This window comes from Brachyistius frenatus, unplaced genomic scaffold, assembly GCF_029030835.1.
Source record: "Brachyistius frenatus isolate BFR_SWC_R1_liver_20210118 unplaced genomic scaffold, ASM2903083v1 Contig_499, whole genome shotgun sequence".
In the NCBI taxonomy this organism is placed as follows: Eukaryota; Metazoa; Chordata; class Actinopteri; family Embiotocidae; genus Brachyistius; species Brachyistius frenatus.
In genome coordinates this window covers 5853-21639 of record NW_027211098.1, presented here as the reverse complement: position 1 = coordinate 21639, position 15787 = coordinate 5853, and the positions used below count along the sequence as shown (strand labels likewise).

General features: G+C 42.5%; 1 protein-coding gene across 5 annotated transcripts in view; it reads left to right on the top strand.

Annotated features, from left to right (window-relative positions):
- Positions 1 to 14880, top strand: part of cep192 (centrosomal protein 192) — a 33277-nt gene extending 18397 nt beyond the window's left edge. For 4 of the 5 annotated variants that reach the window (XM_069687877.1, XM_069687878.1, XM_069687876.1 and 1 more), the window contains 21 exons: positions 654 to 746; positions 1057 to 1175; positions 1654 to 1836; positions 2338 to 2428; positions 2585 to 2764; positions 2905 to 3165; positions 3239 to 3360; positions 3896 to 4005; positions 4768 to 4930; positions 5184 to 5274; positions 5379 to 5457; positions 5542 to 5665; positions 6078 to 6183; positions 6268 to 6487; positions 6706 to 6782; positions 7052 to 7147; positions 9419 to 9538; positions 10804 to 10916; positions 11283 to 11409; positions 11796 to 11854; positions 13331 to 14880. In XM_069687877.1, coding sequence (XP_069543978.1) covers positions 654 to 746; positions 1057 to 1175; positions 1654 to 1836; positions 2338 to 2428; positions 2585 to 2764; positions 2905 to 3165; positions 3239 to 3360; positions 3896 to 4005; positions 4768 to 4930; positions 5184 to 5274; positions 5379 to 5457; positions 5542 to 5665; positions 6078 to 6183; positions 6268 to 6487; positions 6706 to 6782; positions 7052 to 7147; positions 9419 to 9538; positions 10804 to 10916; positions 11283 to 11409; positions 11796 to 11854; positions 13331 to 13463 — 2667 coding nt within the window. In that variant the 3' untranslated portion in view covers positions 13464 to 14880. The remainder of the gene's footprint in view (positions 1 to 653; positions 747 to 1056; positions 1176 to 1653; positions 1837 to 2337; positions 2429 to 2584; positions 2765 to 2904; positions 3166 to 3238; positions 3361 to 3895; positions 4006 to 4767; positions 4931 to 5183; positions 5275 to 5378; positions 5458 to 5541; positions 5666 to 6077; positions 6184 to 6267; positions 6488 to 6705; positions 6783 to 7051; positions 7148 to 9418; positions 9539 to 10803; positions 10917 to 11282; positions 11410 to 11795; positions 11855 to 13330) is intronic. The other variant, XM_069687879.1, reaches the window with a different exon arrangement.
- The last annotated feature ends 907 nt before the right edge of the window (positions 14881 to 15787 follow it).

The following is a 15787-nucleotide window of genomic DNA, read 5'->3' as shown; positions in this document are numbered from 1 at the left end:
GCTAACAGTAAGTAATTAGTGCCGTCAGTGTGGAGGAGGATAACGGACTTCTTCAGAGATGGTCATGGTGACTGCTAAAGCAGTTGATGCAGCAAAGGACACATGGGAATTTTCAAAGTCAACTTTATTGTCAATTCACCATATGTACAAGACATCCAGACAGATGAAATGTTGTTTCTCACAGTCCCACGGTGTGCAAAAATAAAAAGATAAAACAAGAAAAGTATACGTTTAGGCACTTTGAACCTACTTCATTGTTGTCAGCCCTGTGAATGTGAAGGAGGAGGGACTCATGAAGTCATCCAAATATTTCATTGTCTTTCATGTAGCACATGAAAGCACACATGAACTGTCTTTGACAAATACGGGTTTTTGTTTCAGAAAGGCCAAATGTTGAGATGCAGAACTCCCCCGTCTTCCTGTAAATCCAGTTGTTTTAAGATTCATGTCGAAAATATGTAACAGGGAAAAAAAGATAGTGTAAGACTTGCAATTAAATCGTTACTGTAACAATGGACACGCATAACATTTTCGGTGACTTATAATTTGACATTATACAACTTTTTTTCCCGTCATGTTTAATTCAACACTAGTTAAACCTTTCTTGGCCTTTGTAGAGTTGGCAGTGAACTGCTGTTTGTGCTTTTGTCTAGACCGTCAGCCTGTCTGCTCCGCTGGGTAAATCTAGTCAACAGACGCTGCCATTAAAGAATGCAGGAAACATTGACGTGCAGCTGAAACTCAAGGTAATTCTGACCTTTACTTTTCTTATTAGATTTGGGGTTTGCGTAAGCCTCTGTGACATTTGGAGCTCAGAATGTGACACATTCAGCGGCGATCCATTGATATTTTAGCTCTGTTTTTTGTTTTTGTGCTTTTTCAACTTCTTCTTTCTCTCACTTCTCTTCCTAACTTTGTTTCTCCCTACTTCTTGACCTTTTCCCTGGTTTTGCCTCACCCACTATATTTTCTGGACTCCTTCCATTTATTTCTTCATCTCGCACTCCTTGTTGCCTTGTTAACATTCATTGTTGGTTTTCATTCCCCCGTTTACAGAGCAGTGATGCCGAGGGCACTTTTTCTGTGACACCTGAGGAATTGTCCCTGAGAGTGGCAGAGGAACAAGGCATTGTGGTCTCTTTTAAAGCACATGGCAACAGGAAATGTAGAGAAAGGTATAAAAGCAGTTATTGTATTTACATGTTTTTGATGGCACATAGTTAATTCTCTGCAGGAGCTAGATTTATTTAATTCCATAAATTGGGTTAAAAGGATGATAAAATAACTGATGAAACAAATGGATTTCTGCCTGAGGAACCGGACATTTGGGCCTCTGTATGCATAACCAACTTTCTAGACTTGAAATAAGGAAGCGTTGCTGTGACAGCAGTGCTCAACAAATGAACCACATTACAAGGGCTTTAAACTTTTTTTTTGTATATAAAAAAAAATCATTGAATTCATTCTGACTCTGACTAGCCATATAAATAATTGTACCTAGAACTAAAAAACGGTTATGTTGAATGGGCTCCTCGTTTGGATAAACTCTTCACATCATTCTCGGACTGTATTTGTGAAAATCCCAAAATGAGTTTCATGAGCAGTCGGCATCTGAAGTCACTCAACGAAATGAACTTTGTTGTTATCTTGCAGCCTCCTCACCATCACGGTGCTTCCGTCAGGTCCTCAGTATGAGGTGACACTGAAAGGAGAAGTTATCCTTGAGGGCTCTGGAAAACCTGCTGTCTATGGCTCCAGTCTGACCAACGATGTCCCACCAATCCTCTCCAATAAACAGTTCGTAGCCTGGGGAGGGGTCACCCTCGGACGAGCTGGGTAAGCAACGTTTCAGTTTTTCATTAATTTCACTGCTACTTGTTTACAGAAAAAAACACTTTCTAGGTATCAATTATTCATTGGAAAGTAATCAATAAAAAACTCGAGGCCCAGTGGCCCATCTTATTCTATTAAGGTTTGTATAATGTTATTCATGAGAAGGGACAAAGGGTGTCTACAGGGAGTGTTATTCCTCAGAAGCTATTTCAGTATAATGTACAGTGTGTTTATACTCGATGAAGGGAGGTAACGAGCAGACAGCAGTAAGAAAGCTGAATCCACCAAGAATCAATGGATTCTTTCAGGTTTTTACCACATCCAGGTGTGACGAATCAGGACTTTAGGATATTGAGTCTTTATTTGAAAACAGCTGTTAAGCAAAGTTTTTTTTGTTGTTGTTTTTTTTTGTTTTGTTTTTTTTTGTTAGTTTTTTTGTTGAAGATATCAAGTTTAACACTGGATAACCAACAACATTGTTTTTTTTTGTGTGTTTTTTTTTAGCCAACAGAAGCTGGTTCTCAGGAACAACTCAATCAATGCAACACAGCAGCTGCGCTTGCTCATTCGTGGTCAAGACCAGGACTGTTTTCAGGTGGACTGTGATATTTTTCTACGTGAAAACGAACAAACGTGTCATCTCCATGCTTTGTAGTCTCTCATCCTGTTGAAACCACATGCTCAGCTTTTTGCCTGTATGTGAAGGTTTTGTAGTGTTTTACTAAACGATATGAACTCCCTTGTTCTTCAGCTGCAGAGTATGTTCAGTCCTGAAGAGCGTCTGACCCGACACGGAGAGCTGTCCATTCGTCCCAGAGAGGACGTGACCGTCCACTTGCTCTTTGCTCCCACCAGGGTGGCCTGCATGTTGGCCAAGCTGGAGATCAAACAGTCTGGAGTCCGGCCTTCACAGCCAGGGGTCAAGTTCACTGTGAGGATGTGATTTCCGAAGTCATCAATCACTTAGCATTTTCCTTCTTGTCCTTCAGTCTTTTAACACAACTTTTCAATATTCTATAATGGAGTTCAGTGTCTGTAGTTTAATTAATGTCCTATATTTCCCATCCTCAGATTCCACTGTCTGGCTACGGAGGCACCAGCAACATCATCCTGGAGGACCAGAGGAAACAGGCAGACGGCTACGTAGCAGCGCTGACTGACATAGCTGTGGGCCACGTCAGCAAAGTGTGCCTGTGTGTGAGGAACACCGGCTCCAGAGCAGCTTTCATCAAAGCTGTGGCCTTCTCTGATCTGCAGGTCCGATCAGTTATGGAGTCGTCCGTCATCAGCCTCACCCCTTCACAGTTTGTCCTGAAGGAAAGGACCCAGGAGGTAAGAAGATTCATTGTTTTCTTCACATGGCTTCCTGTCTTGTATTTGCTTTAACATGTTGGTGTGTTTTCAGGTGATCACTGTGCTAATGAAGTCCACTCCCAGAGAGCTGAGTCTGTGTCAGTCAGTCGACACGCTGCTGACTACAGTCTGTCTGTTCTGTGGCGACGAGGTCTCCAGGCAGCAGTACAGGAGGTGAGGCCTTCCAGCACTTTAGGTTTAGTAGTTTTTATGCTTTTGAAGTATTGATTGGAATTATTAGTCATAAGTTAAAAAATAAATCTGAACAGTCTTTTGGAAAATGAAAATGTCCTGTTTTCAATGAATGAGCTGGACCTCTGGACAGAAGTGATCTCTTTGATTCAGCACCCTGTTCTGTTCAATAATGACTAGAGCAGTTCTTCAAAAAATGGACTTTATTACTGTATAATGTTCTTCTGGTTCAGAGGAAACTACAGTATGTGTAAGAGTAACACAGAGGAACTGAAACAGTTGACAATGTTGAGAAAATAAATTCCTTGTAGTTTTCTCATTTCCACAGTAAAAGTTGCAAACCGAGTCATTTGTTCAGTGTCCAGCTGTCACCACAAAGCAGCGTTGTGTGATGCTGTTGCCATCAGATGATGAACATACACTTTTTGGAAGTTTAAACAGCTGATTCCAGATGGTTGTGCTTTTGTGAAAAAGCTGTTTTCTTCCCTTTACAGTCCTGTTTGTTTTGTTCTGTTAGATTGCTTCAGAGCAAACCAGAAGTTGCGCGGAAAGCCCTGTCTGAGAACAGCCTGCTGAAAAACATTCACTTCAATGAAAAGTTCCTGGGGGAAGAAAACGTTACAGAAAGTGAGTTCCAGTATCACACTCTTTTCATCTTTACTTAAAAGAGCTCAGAGCTTTTCTCCAAATGAAGGTCAAATGTTCAGTAGATAATGGAGAGCGTAATAATCCGCAGTGTTTTTCACATTTCATTTTGCTACCATTGATGATTATGACAAATGTAACCCAGACGTTCTCTTCTAGCTGATAACCTATTAGCCAGCTCCCCTGCAGTTCACTGCTGCCTGCTCATCTGATGGAAATCTACCATGTCAGTCACATAGCTGAATAGTACCTGTCACTTTTCACACCTAGTAGTATTCCCATCTCACTTTCTACACAGACCAAGTCTGATTGAATGACAAAGACAGATAGGCACATACAAGGCTACCAAATGTGGATGCATAGCGAGTCTACCAATCACAGCTGGACATGAACCAGATGTGGAGAAATACACTGAGCTGCTCTCTTTTAGCCCAGAGGACGCGAGAGTTGTGATTTTACCATCTAGTTTTGCATGAGAGATGTCAGATGTTGAAGCTCTTTCCATCATGGCCTCAGCATGTCTGGATAAAGCTGTAAGAAACATGAATGTAAAAGTCCTCCACGAGTGAATGATGCCGAGCCGCTACGTAACAGCCTGGTGTCACATCTTCTGTTTCTGACACTCTGGCCACTAAATTATGGCTTTGCATTTCATTCAACATCAAGCCAGAGATTAAATAATAGTTTGAGAAGCAGATGTTTAAATATACTTGTGTGTGACTGATTATTTGTTCTTCTCTGTAGCCTACGACCTGCCCCAGCGGCCCAATGAGGCCCACATCTTCTATGGCAACATGAGTAAGGTGGTAGTGTCGTTGCTGGGAAGTACAAAGAGTTCAGAGTGTGAGGCGAGCGAACAGACTGAGCTGCTGCTGCCCTCTGCAAGGCAGGGCTCGGAGACGGACAGGTAACGTCACACATCACTCGCACTGTAACAGACAAGGACCTGGTTCATCTGTAAACTGGTCCTCTGAGCTGGCGACAGACGTGGGGATATAAAAATAGTGACACGTTCTTTTGACTCTTTTGGAGAAAAAAAAAACAAACATCCGGGAAGACCAGGTCCTCGTGTCCGCCCGGCCAACACAGTACTGTTTCTTTACTGGTAGCGCTGTGTGTAATTGAACACAATGGACAGTTTCATCTTGTGTTATTCCCAGTGGTTCAACAAATGGCAATGCGTCTCTGGATGTGCTGCCGGTGAAGGGTCCCCAGGGTCCAGCACTCAGAGTGGCTGAACCTTCCTCAAAGGTACCAGAAGCCCTCCTTCATCAACCAGAACGTTTGAAGGCCCAGGTCTCAGTTTTTGAGAGTAGAATATCTCTTCTTTTTTTTTTTTTTTTTTCTTTCCTCAGGCTTCAGAGCTGTTACACGGTCAGTCCGAGTCCTGGACCATCCACCCAGAACAACTTGTCCTTGTGGCTCCCACCATCAGTGAGTCCAATGTAGATTTTAAAAGTGTATTTCTGTGAACAGTTGGGAAGCAACCAGCGAATGTGTTTTCTTCTTTTCTTTTAGACGGTGCACCGTCCACCAGTCATGTTCAGATCCGGAACAATACTTCCAGAGAGCTGGGCTTTGATTTGTCCTGGCCCGCTCACTGCCTCACCATCACCCCGCAGCATGGAGTCATCGAGCCTCAGTAAGAACACACTTGGTTGGTCAACAAAAATATTTTGGCAAAGATAAACGCCTACAAAGAGTCAAGATTTTTGGGTTATGACTTTGATATTTGCTGTTTTTTTTTTTTTTTTGCAAGTTGTTGATCATGGTAACATACATTGCATGTTTTGGACAATTTAATTTGAGGTACAGTGGATCCAGAAAGAGAACTTGAAAATCCTCTTTTCACTTATTCCTTACGAGTTACTTAGTGTAGATTATTGTGCTTTTTTATCCAGTAAGATTTCTATATGCGGCACATTAAAGAGTGCAAACACTGAAGAGAAGTGAATACTTTGGGATTGTATAACAGTTACATGGCTTCACAAGCTGAACAGAACAGAAAGTGGAGTGACTGTAAATGTGTTATTTCTTCATGGTTGTAAAACCAGGTGCCACCTGCAGATTCTGATCAGCCCCAACCCCTCGCTAGCAACCAAATCTGCCCTGCTGCCATGGAGCGGACAGATTTATGTCCAGTGTGACAGTCAACAGAAGGTATGGGACATTCAGGACATATTGTGTGTCAGACTGTGAGAGTCTAATGTGAGGTAAGTCTGTTCATTGTGACTCCTGGTTCAGTTCATGAAGGTGCAGATACGTCGGGACCTGGCTCTGGATGTGTCTGCGGCCCCAGCAGATACAACTCTGTCAGCCCTGCCTCCTCAGGCTGCTACTCCCGTGCTGCCTGTGGCCAGGCTTACCACCAAGCCCTCGCTCTCCCCACAGATGCCTCAGGCCCTGGTGGAGATCAGCAACAAGACCATCGTCTTCCCCCCCACTCCCTCCGGGGAAACCTCAGGTAGGGATGTGACTGACCGGTGGAGGGAAGCTGCTCTGTCTCGCCACCATTCAACTCTACATTGTGCTCAAGGCTGAACAGCCTTAAAACAAGTTTCTTCACCAACTGCTCCTTTGTTCTACTTTACACACTGTTCATGTTTGAAGGTGCAGTTTGTAGGCAGTGCGTGCGTACGTCCCTGTGGGGAAACTAAACCTCTTTGTACTCCTGAACTTCAGAGGCCCAGCTGGAGGTTCAGAATGGGGAAGTGGAAGTGAGGTGGTACCTGTCATCATTTGCTCCTCCATATGTCAAGGTGTTGTTTTTTTCTTCGTTATCACGTTTGTCTGTCACCTTTTTCAATTCCTACATTTTTTTTTTGTTTCTCCTCCTTAATATCACTCTCTGGAGAAGACATGCTTTTGTTTTTCTTTATTTCCACTTTCTTTTGACTTCAGTTTTTATGTGTAAATTGTAGCTCACTTTGGTAGTTAGTTCGTCTCACTTTTTCACACTCTTGATGTTGTCTTTGGTCGTTTGTTATTGGCTATTGTGTGACAGCAGTGGTCCTCTGTTTCACCTCAGGGTGTTGACAACACTGGAGACGTTTACCGGGCCACCTACACTGCTTTCAGATGTTCCAGAGTCTCGGGAACTCTGGGAGCCCATGAGAAGATGCAGGTAGGCGCTCCCACCCAGCTCCACCTCTTTGACATTCAGAGCAAGTTATTGCAAAGCTTTACTGCAAAAGTTGTGGGTTACAGGCAGAATGATCTCATATTATTTGGTAGTTTTAGATGAAATGATCCAGAGCAAGGAACTGGAAAGGAGAACATTGGCTCTAATACCAAGACAACTTTTCTAGGAACACATATTTTATTGCCAATCTAATTAAATTTTTATGTGAAAATTATAATTTTTTGTTGAATTTTTGGGCCATTTGTAGTTCTTGTGTGCATTCATTGGTTTAATTCTTTTACTGTTTGTGTTTGAACTGTCAGCTACTGATTGCACAAAAAAATAGTAAACCGTAGGTCCCACTTCTTAAATGGGAGAATTTGCTGTTGCTTTTTGTCGTATGATATATTATAATAAACTGAATAACTTTTGGTGCTCAGACAAAACAAGACATTTAAAGATGTCAGAAAACGTGACTGCTGTCATTTTTTACTAATTTGTTTTTCATGCACCAAAGGATTAATTAAGAAAAATAATTGGCAAATTGAATAAAAACCTGCAAAAAATTATTTGTTGCTGCCTTAATTTGCTTTTGAATAAGAAGCATCTGCACTGAAAAAGCTGATTTAGTACCACCCTTGCAACAAAGAATATGTTTAGTTACGAGGCAGTTAAAACTTTCAAGTTTCCATCCAGAAGTCTGTTGCTACAAGATTGTTCTTGGATTAAACACATATTCATTACATTACATTTCATTTAGCTGACGCTTTTATCCAAAGCGACTTACAATAAGTTCATTTCAACCATGAGGGTACAAAACCAGAACTAGAATCAAGAAAATACAATTTCTTCAAGAAAGCCAAACTACAAAGTTCTGTCAGTAAGTTCTATTTTAAGATACTAAAGTTCTCCTATTCAAGGTAGAGGGATAGGAGGAGGAGGAGGAGCGGAGTCGTGTGAGTGAATTTAGGAGGTTAAAGATCAGTCGAGCTGCTGCATTCTGGATGAGCTGCAGAGGTCAGATGGTACGAACAGGTAGACCTGCCAGGAGGGAGTTACAGTAGTCTAGATGTGAGATGACCAGAGCCTGGACCAGAGCCTGGACCAGAACCTAGACCTGGACCAGAACCTGGACCAGAACCTGCACCTCTTTCTGAGTGAGAAGAGGATGTATTCTCCTGATGTTGTGCAGCATGTATCTACAGGAACGTGTTGTTGCAGTGATGTTGGCAGTAAGAGAGAGTTGGCTGTCGAGTGTCTCCGAGGTTCTTATCAGTCAGGGTCGGGATAACAGAGTTGTTGAAGGTAGTAGTCAGGTCGAGGGTGGGACAGTCTTTCCCTGGAAGGAAGAGCAGTTCGGTCTTGTGGAGGTTAATTTCCAGGTGGTGTGAGGACATCCACTGAGAGATGTCAGTCAGACAGGCAGAGATTCATGCTGCTACCTGTGTTTCAGTTTGGGGAAAAGAGAGGATCAGTTGGGTGTCATCAGCAAAGCTGTGGTAGGAAAAGACATGCGAGTGAACGACAGAGCCGAGAGAGTCGGTGTACAGAGAGAAGAGGAGGGGACCCGGGACGGAGCCTTGAGGGACACCAGTAGTCAGAGGACAAGGTTCAGACACAGATCCTCTCCAAGTTCCCCGGTAGGTGAGGTCGTTGAGGTAGGATGAGAACAGGGAGAGAGCAGAGCCTGAGACACCGAGGTCCTGAAGGAGGAAAGAAGGATCTGGTGGTTCACTGTGTCCAATGCAGCAGAAGGTCTAGAAGGATCAGGACAGAGGACAGAGAGGCTGCTCTAGCAGTGTGAAGCTGCTCAGAGACAGAAGGAGGACCGTCTCTGTTGAGTGGTCTGTTGAAACCAGACTGGTGGTCAAGAAGGTTATTATGGTGGAGATAGGAGGAGAGTTGGTCGAAGATAGCTCGCTCCAGAGATTTAGAAAGAAAGGAAAGAAGAGAGACGGTCTGTAGTTGTTTACTTCAGACGGGTTGAGGGGGGTTTTCTTCAGGAGAGGGTTCACTCTCTCCTTCAGAGAGTTCAGGAAACAGACCGTTGACAGAGAAGTGTTCATGAGATGGAGAGAAAAGGAAGAAGGTCAGGAGCAATAGACTGGAGAATGTGAGATGGGATGGGGAGGGGGGGTGGAGGTTACCAAGGTAACAACTTGATTGGGAGACGGGGGCGGGGGGGGGGGTGAAAGAGGAAAGCGAAGGGGATGAAGATGATGGAAATGTATTCATATGGTTGAATTAATCCGGATGGTTTCCTCGTGTTTCCAGGTGCCGGTAACCTTCCTGCCCAGGGACAGAGGGGACTATGCCCAGTTCTGGGACTTGGAGTGCCACCCTGCTTCTGAACCCCAGCAAAAGAACCGAATCCGCTTCCAACTCTGTGGCACTGTGAGGACTCATTTATCATAGTGGGATTTATTTTGAAATGTAAACCATCAAACTGAAACAAAATTAGGGCATCTGTAGCACAGTTTTTATTTTGTTTTTAATATGAAAATGTACTCCAACTTGTCAAGTGTCAAAAACCAAAACAGAATATAACAGTTCTGTGCTCCTGCGTAGGGTTCACTATCCATTCATGTTTGGGTATTGCTGCAAAATAGCCACATGAACATCAGAGTTTTCCTATTTGCTCTCATTAGCCATCAGAAATATGCAGAGTTCTGCATTTAGACCAAAGTTAATCTACTGTACCACTAATGTACTATGATTAATCTACTCTGCTCTGATTAATCTGCTGTACTACTACAGTACTATGATTAATCTACTGTACTATGATTAATCTACAGTTCTATGATTAATCTACAGCTCTGATTAATCTGATGTACTATGATTAATCTAGTTATATTATTAATCTACTGTACTAGGATTAATCTGCTGTACTAGTACAGTACTATGATTAATTTACTGTTCTAGTACTACAGTACTACGATTAATCTACTGTACTGTGATTAATCTGCTGTACTACTACTGTACTGTGATTACTCTGATGTACTACTACTATTGTACTATGATTAATCTATTGTACTATTGCTACTACAGTACCATGATTAATCTATTTTGTACATGGCCAATGTTCTCTTTTAAAGCAATATGTTTCATTACCTTTATCAGTTCCCAAAAGAAGCAGCATGTGTGGTGGAGCTTTGGCTGCTGCTTCGTAGTGTTATTGACAGAATTAACAAGTGAGAGAAGTGGGCTGTGGGATGGGAAGGAGAGCCCCCCCGCTGAGATGGGCCTGTGGGCTTCGTGTGTGTGCCGCTTTAAAGTGAAGTGTTATGACAGACCCAGTTAACTTAAGAGCATACATACACAGCAGTGGGGTGTCAGATAGATAGCGCACATAAGTAGGTTAAGTGGCTGTGATGGCCGTGCTTTTGTTGTTGTTGCTTTCTTCGATGCGGTGTTAGGATGGAATGAAAAACCCTTCGGTACACTCATCTGTGACTCAGACACGTACCCCACACCAGAGTGCAGCTAAATGAGTGTTCTGTTGTTTCTCAAAGGGTCTGCATATACTGTGATGTGTCAGCAGCAACAACATAAACTCATATCTGTTGTGCAGGATAGACTCATTTTCTAAAGTATTTGTTCAACAGATAGTGTTGAAGTTGTTGCAGGCCACATCCTAACGTACCGTTGTGTGTCTAAAGGGTGTAAAGCCAGGACCAGTGGAAGCACCACAGGAAGGAGACTGCTCTCTGGTGAAGACAGAGGTCACAGTCAAGACCAGGAAGAGAGCTGAAACCTTCTCTGGCAAAACCAGGTGAGTCCAGTTCAATTCAAATAGGTGTAGGAGCCATCAGAGAGGAGACAGAGTACAGCTGGAATGACTGACCACTGACAGACAAGTTCTTTTCAGCAAAGGGATCTGTTTGTTATATACACATATAATATATCAAAGTAATAAATAGTTGTACAAAATGGCTTTTTGAATACATGAATGCATTTTCTCCTTTCACAGTCAGAAGGTCATAATTTAACATTGAAATTCTTTATGAAATCTCAAATTGCATTGTAATGACTAATGTAGTTGTTTGTTTGATGTTGTTGGGTATTTTTGAACATTAGTTGTCTCCTCTTCAAGTTGTTGTTTGCTCCTATTATAACTGGCTCAATTTGTGATGGTCAGCCAGGAGGAGGCCGTGTGCAGGGGTGTTTATTCTCCACAGGAACTGTACACCTTCGCTGCCACCCGGGTGGGCGAGTCCAGCACTCTGAAGGTCAGCATCCGCAACAACTCGTCTGACACGCATGAGGTGAGCAATGCCTTATTCTCATCAAGACATGAGAAGGAGAGGATCTTTTCTCGCCAACTGACATCCAGTTTATACATATGCAGCACCATCTTGTCCAGAAGAGAGAAGCTGTCAGACTTAAAGCAAGCAAGGAAGGAAGTGAATAAAGGAGGGTTGTAACTTGCGTCTTTGTTGAGTTGTAGTTGCCTCGAGATGAGACCTTGTCATCTTCAGATACTAGTTGATCTTGTTGGGTACTACTGTTACTCCGTGTTGCTGAAAGACATTGCACCACTGACTGGATGTATTTGTACTGGATGCTAAATGTAATAACAACCTCTAACCTTTGTCTCTGTGCCTTGCATGGATTTGCTGTTTGATGTGTGGCATCTCTAATTGACTTGCAGCTGAAATTTGTAAACCCCAGGGAGCCCTTCCACATCAAGCATTCCAAATATTCCCTGAGGTGAGTCCAGCGGCAGAAACTCTTCCTTCTTCACTTCTGACTCTAGCTGGGTGCCAAATGGCAAATCGGGGGTTCTCTTCATAATTAGGCTTTACTTCCCTGTTTACTTCACAACAGGGTTTCTGCTGTATACTGGCTAAATGTTTCTCCTTCGGTTGCTCTCTAAGTAGCTGTGTATTCCTGTTTAGTCCAAACCTGCTCTGACACAACTCAGAAACTGTGTAACATCACTTTCCCTGCGGGAGGTCCTGTGAGACGCTGGGACCCGGAGGATGATGTCACTATATACTGTGCTCTTGTTTTGCCTAACTGAGGCCTTTGGGAGGGGCCGCCTGGCCACAGGTACCAGGGGTTTTAAATGTTTTAAAAAGTACAGGGGAGTGGCATGGAACAATACTTACTGAAATGTATTGGCTGCCTCCACAAAAATATCAAATGTTCACCGTGCTATTGTATGTCATGGATCGAATGCTCCATGTAGCCGTGCGGTGCCGACCTGAACCGGGCCCAGCGCTGCAGTAGGTGTGTAGTGAGCCCTGCACTGTGTTCCCTGTATGTCCTGGTTCTTATCGGGCCGCCTGCAGGTCTTCAAACGTCTTTCAAAACTTGAGTTTCCAGGTTCTTTAGAGGTTTTAGAAAGTCTTCAAATGCAATTACAAAGATCCTAAATATTTTTTAGGGAGCAACATTTCGTTATTAAATACTTGTAAGATGAGCAGAAATCCAACCGAAAGATATCAGTGGCATCTTGATATCACTAGTCAACCTTTTGTAAATTAGTTGGTTATACTTCTATCCGTTCTCTGCTGCTTATCCATCACCAGGTTTAGAATTAATAATGAATATTACTGTATAGGAGTTTGGTTTATACTTTAGAAACCAGTTTCCTGGAGCCCAGGTTGATGTCATCTGACCAACAGTCTACAATCCCACAATACTCAATATACTATAGTGTAAAACAAGAAAAAGCAAGAAATTGTTGATTTAAGAAGCTGGAACCATTAAATGTTTGTTTGATTAATGAATAAATCATTATTGAAATAGCTAATAAATCAGGTTAATCCTTCAGCTCAAAGTGCGTTATACTACATCAAAAATGTGATTTAAATGTTCAAATGCTTTTGGTCAATGTTTTTTTGTTGTTCAACCTTTGGACTTCATGGTTATGAAACGGGTATTACAAAGATGGACAGATTGAAGTGGGGAAACCCTGCATATCATGTGATCTCATTTCCACACAGAATACAATAGATCCATGATGCCCGGTATCTCCTCTGTTCACGTCGGGCTGCAACGTGTTCATGGATCAGAGTCATGAGTGTGACTACTGTGTTTTCAGAGGATTACTATCTATTTGGTGTTATTTCTGAATAAAAAGCATGTGTACTTGTGTTGTTGCACATGTTCTGTATTCATGCCTTAGCATGAACGTTGTTATAATTGTGTATTAACTGCCCTTCTTGTCCCCACCATTAGAGCTCAGCATTACCTGAAGCTACCTGTCCAGTTCAAGCCCGGCACGGCAGGCCGACACGCTGGCTCGCTGCTCGTCCAGTCAGAAACAAGTGGAAGTCTTGTTATTCAGCTGACCGGTGAGGCATTGCCTTGAATTCACCATCGAGCATCCTACGCCACCTCCTCATGCTGCCCGGCTCTGGGTGGAAGCTCCTCTTTACGATTCATCACGGAACAGATGAGAGCAGCTGAGGAGAAAAGGCACAACATCCAACTGCTGAGGATCAAATTAAAGCATTTCTGGTTTGAAATCCTTCCTTGTCATCGTAATTGGAGATGTGGACTGTAGCTGACTGAGACTCCACAGCCAACACGGCCCCATCTGCCTCTGGATGAGGCACCGGTGTCCTCGCTGGCCCATGAAACATGATTGTGCCTGTTTGTGCCTGGAGCTGAATGATTGGAGTCTGACCGGCTCACAATTAGTCTGCAGCATTCTGGCATTTCAGAAAGCTCAAGATTTTTGTCACTTGACTCTGGATCTGGTATTTGCTTTATCCCCGAGTCATGTCACAAGGCAGCATTGTTGTACGCGCCTGTCAGACAGCAGCAGTACCAGCTGAGATACGTTGGGGATTACTTGGAGTTGGTCACACAGGAATGCCCTTGTTTCTTGTTTGGTAACATGGCTGCAGGGATTTTGTTTTTGGAAAAGCCACATTGTGTTTCCCTTTTTGTTGTGTTACATAGTAGGGACCTACAAAATAAATCTTTTGTCTCAAAACCTGATGTAACAAATCTTATCGTTAACTCCTGATTGTGAAACGAACGCAGGAGATTAAAGGATTCTGTTTTTCTGGAGTCACTTCATTTTTAGAGGACTATTCTAGGTCTCACTACTTTTCAGGAGATTTTCCAAATCTTTTGTTCTGGTGTGGTTTCTATGGAGATGGCTGCTCATCATGCAGAGCCCACCTGCAATGGCCTTTGTCAGCACCATGTGTTGACTTTCCAGCAACCTCCAAGTCTCGTTCCAAACAGTCCAGATGTACTTCATTTAGTCGTGATCAGGGCAGCTCGCGGCACCATTAGGTTGGTTAATGATTGTTATTACATGCTAAAAGACTTCCCTCTGATGGGCTTTTTGTTCGGCAGCTTGCCAGGTATGCCAAGTATGGTTACCATGGCAAAACGGTGTTAATCACTGTTCCAGTCACAGAAAATTAGCTCCCCATTTACTCTTTTGGCTCGAAGGCAAATGCCCAAAATTGCTTGGGGTTATTGGATCCACTTGACTAATCGGTTTTGGAACTAGAATGTAGGTAAACTTCATCAAGGATGTGTTGTTAACCTGTTAGACGAAGCACACGGTGGCAACACTTTGAAAAACACTAGTTTTGAGCATTATTTACCTGCTTGTACAGCAGGATTTAATATGAAGGTGTCCTGTCATCGGTCACTCTGACAACCATCCCAACACATTTTGATTGACAATTTGCACATGCTTTAAATAGTGTATTATGTAATATATTGTCATATGTATACATTTTAAATAAAGTTTTGTGATATGAGCTTTGTTTCTTAATTTTTTTCTGTAGAGGAGAAGTCATTGAAAAATGCTGATTTTATAAAAGAAATATGGTTGACGGTAATCTTTCTGTTTACCATCTCAGCTCTTAAAAGGATCCCAGTTTAGTGTGATGTGTTATGACAGATCCAGCTTCTTAATATAACTTCAGCCTGTTTTAGTTCTGATTTCTGCCAACGACCATTCACTTTGTTTGGACCACGACATGCATTCACCAACAGACATTTGTATTTTGCATCCAGCTGTGTCTTTACGCCGGATGGTAAAAAGTTTCCTAAGGTAATCAAACCATACAAGTTGTTTTACAGGAGGATCATGTGTTTTTAGAAACTTTTTCTCTATTAGTTGAATTATTTCTCAGATTGTTAACTGGTTTGGACAAATAATGTAACGGCCTCCACATGCTGTATAAATATCTCCAGATTAGCTTATCCAATGAGCTTTTAATAAATGGATTACTTCTGTTAGTTAAGAAATGGTGAAACTTTATTACGATGAGGCCGTAGATCCAAGTCATTTATTGGCTTTGTTTTAATCACGCTGCACTGAAAAGCACATTCGTTAATATGAAACCGACGTGGCCTCAGCTATTAATTACACAATTAAGCATCTCGTGAATATATGACATACATTTGATATAATCTACAAACAAAATTCTGTCCACAGAGCAGCACCAAAGCCTTCAGGGGAGAACACAGTCGGAGTCCAACAGCCTGAGGTGAACCTTCGGCTGGGAAGTACAAACAGGTGAGTCTTTGCATGATAACCGAGTCAGACCGACTAAACCTCCTTCGTACAAAACAAGCCTGACATGCTGGAATAAAACTTCGTCCAGTTTATCTGCTATAGGTAGGTAGGTAGGTAGGTATATACTTTATTAATCCCCGAGG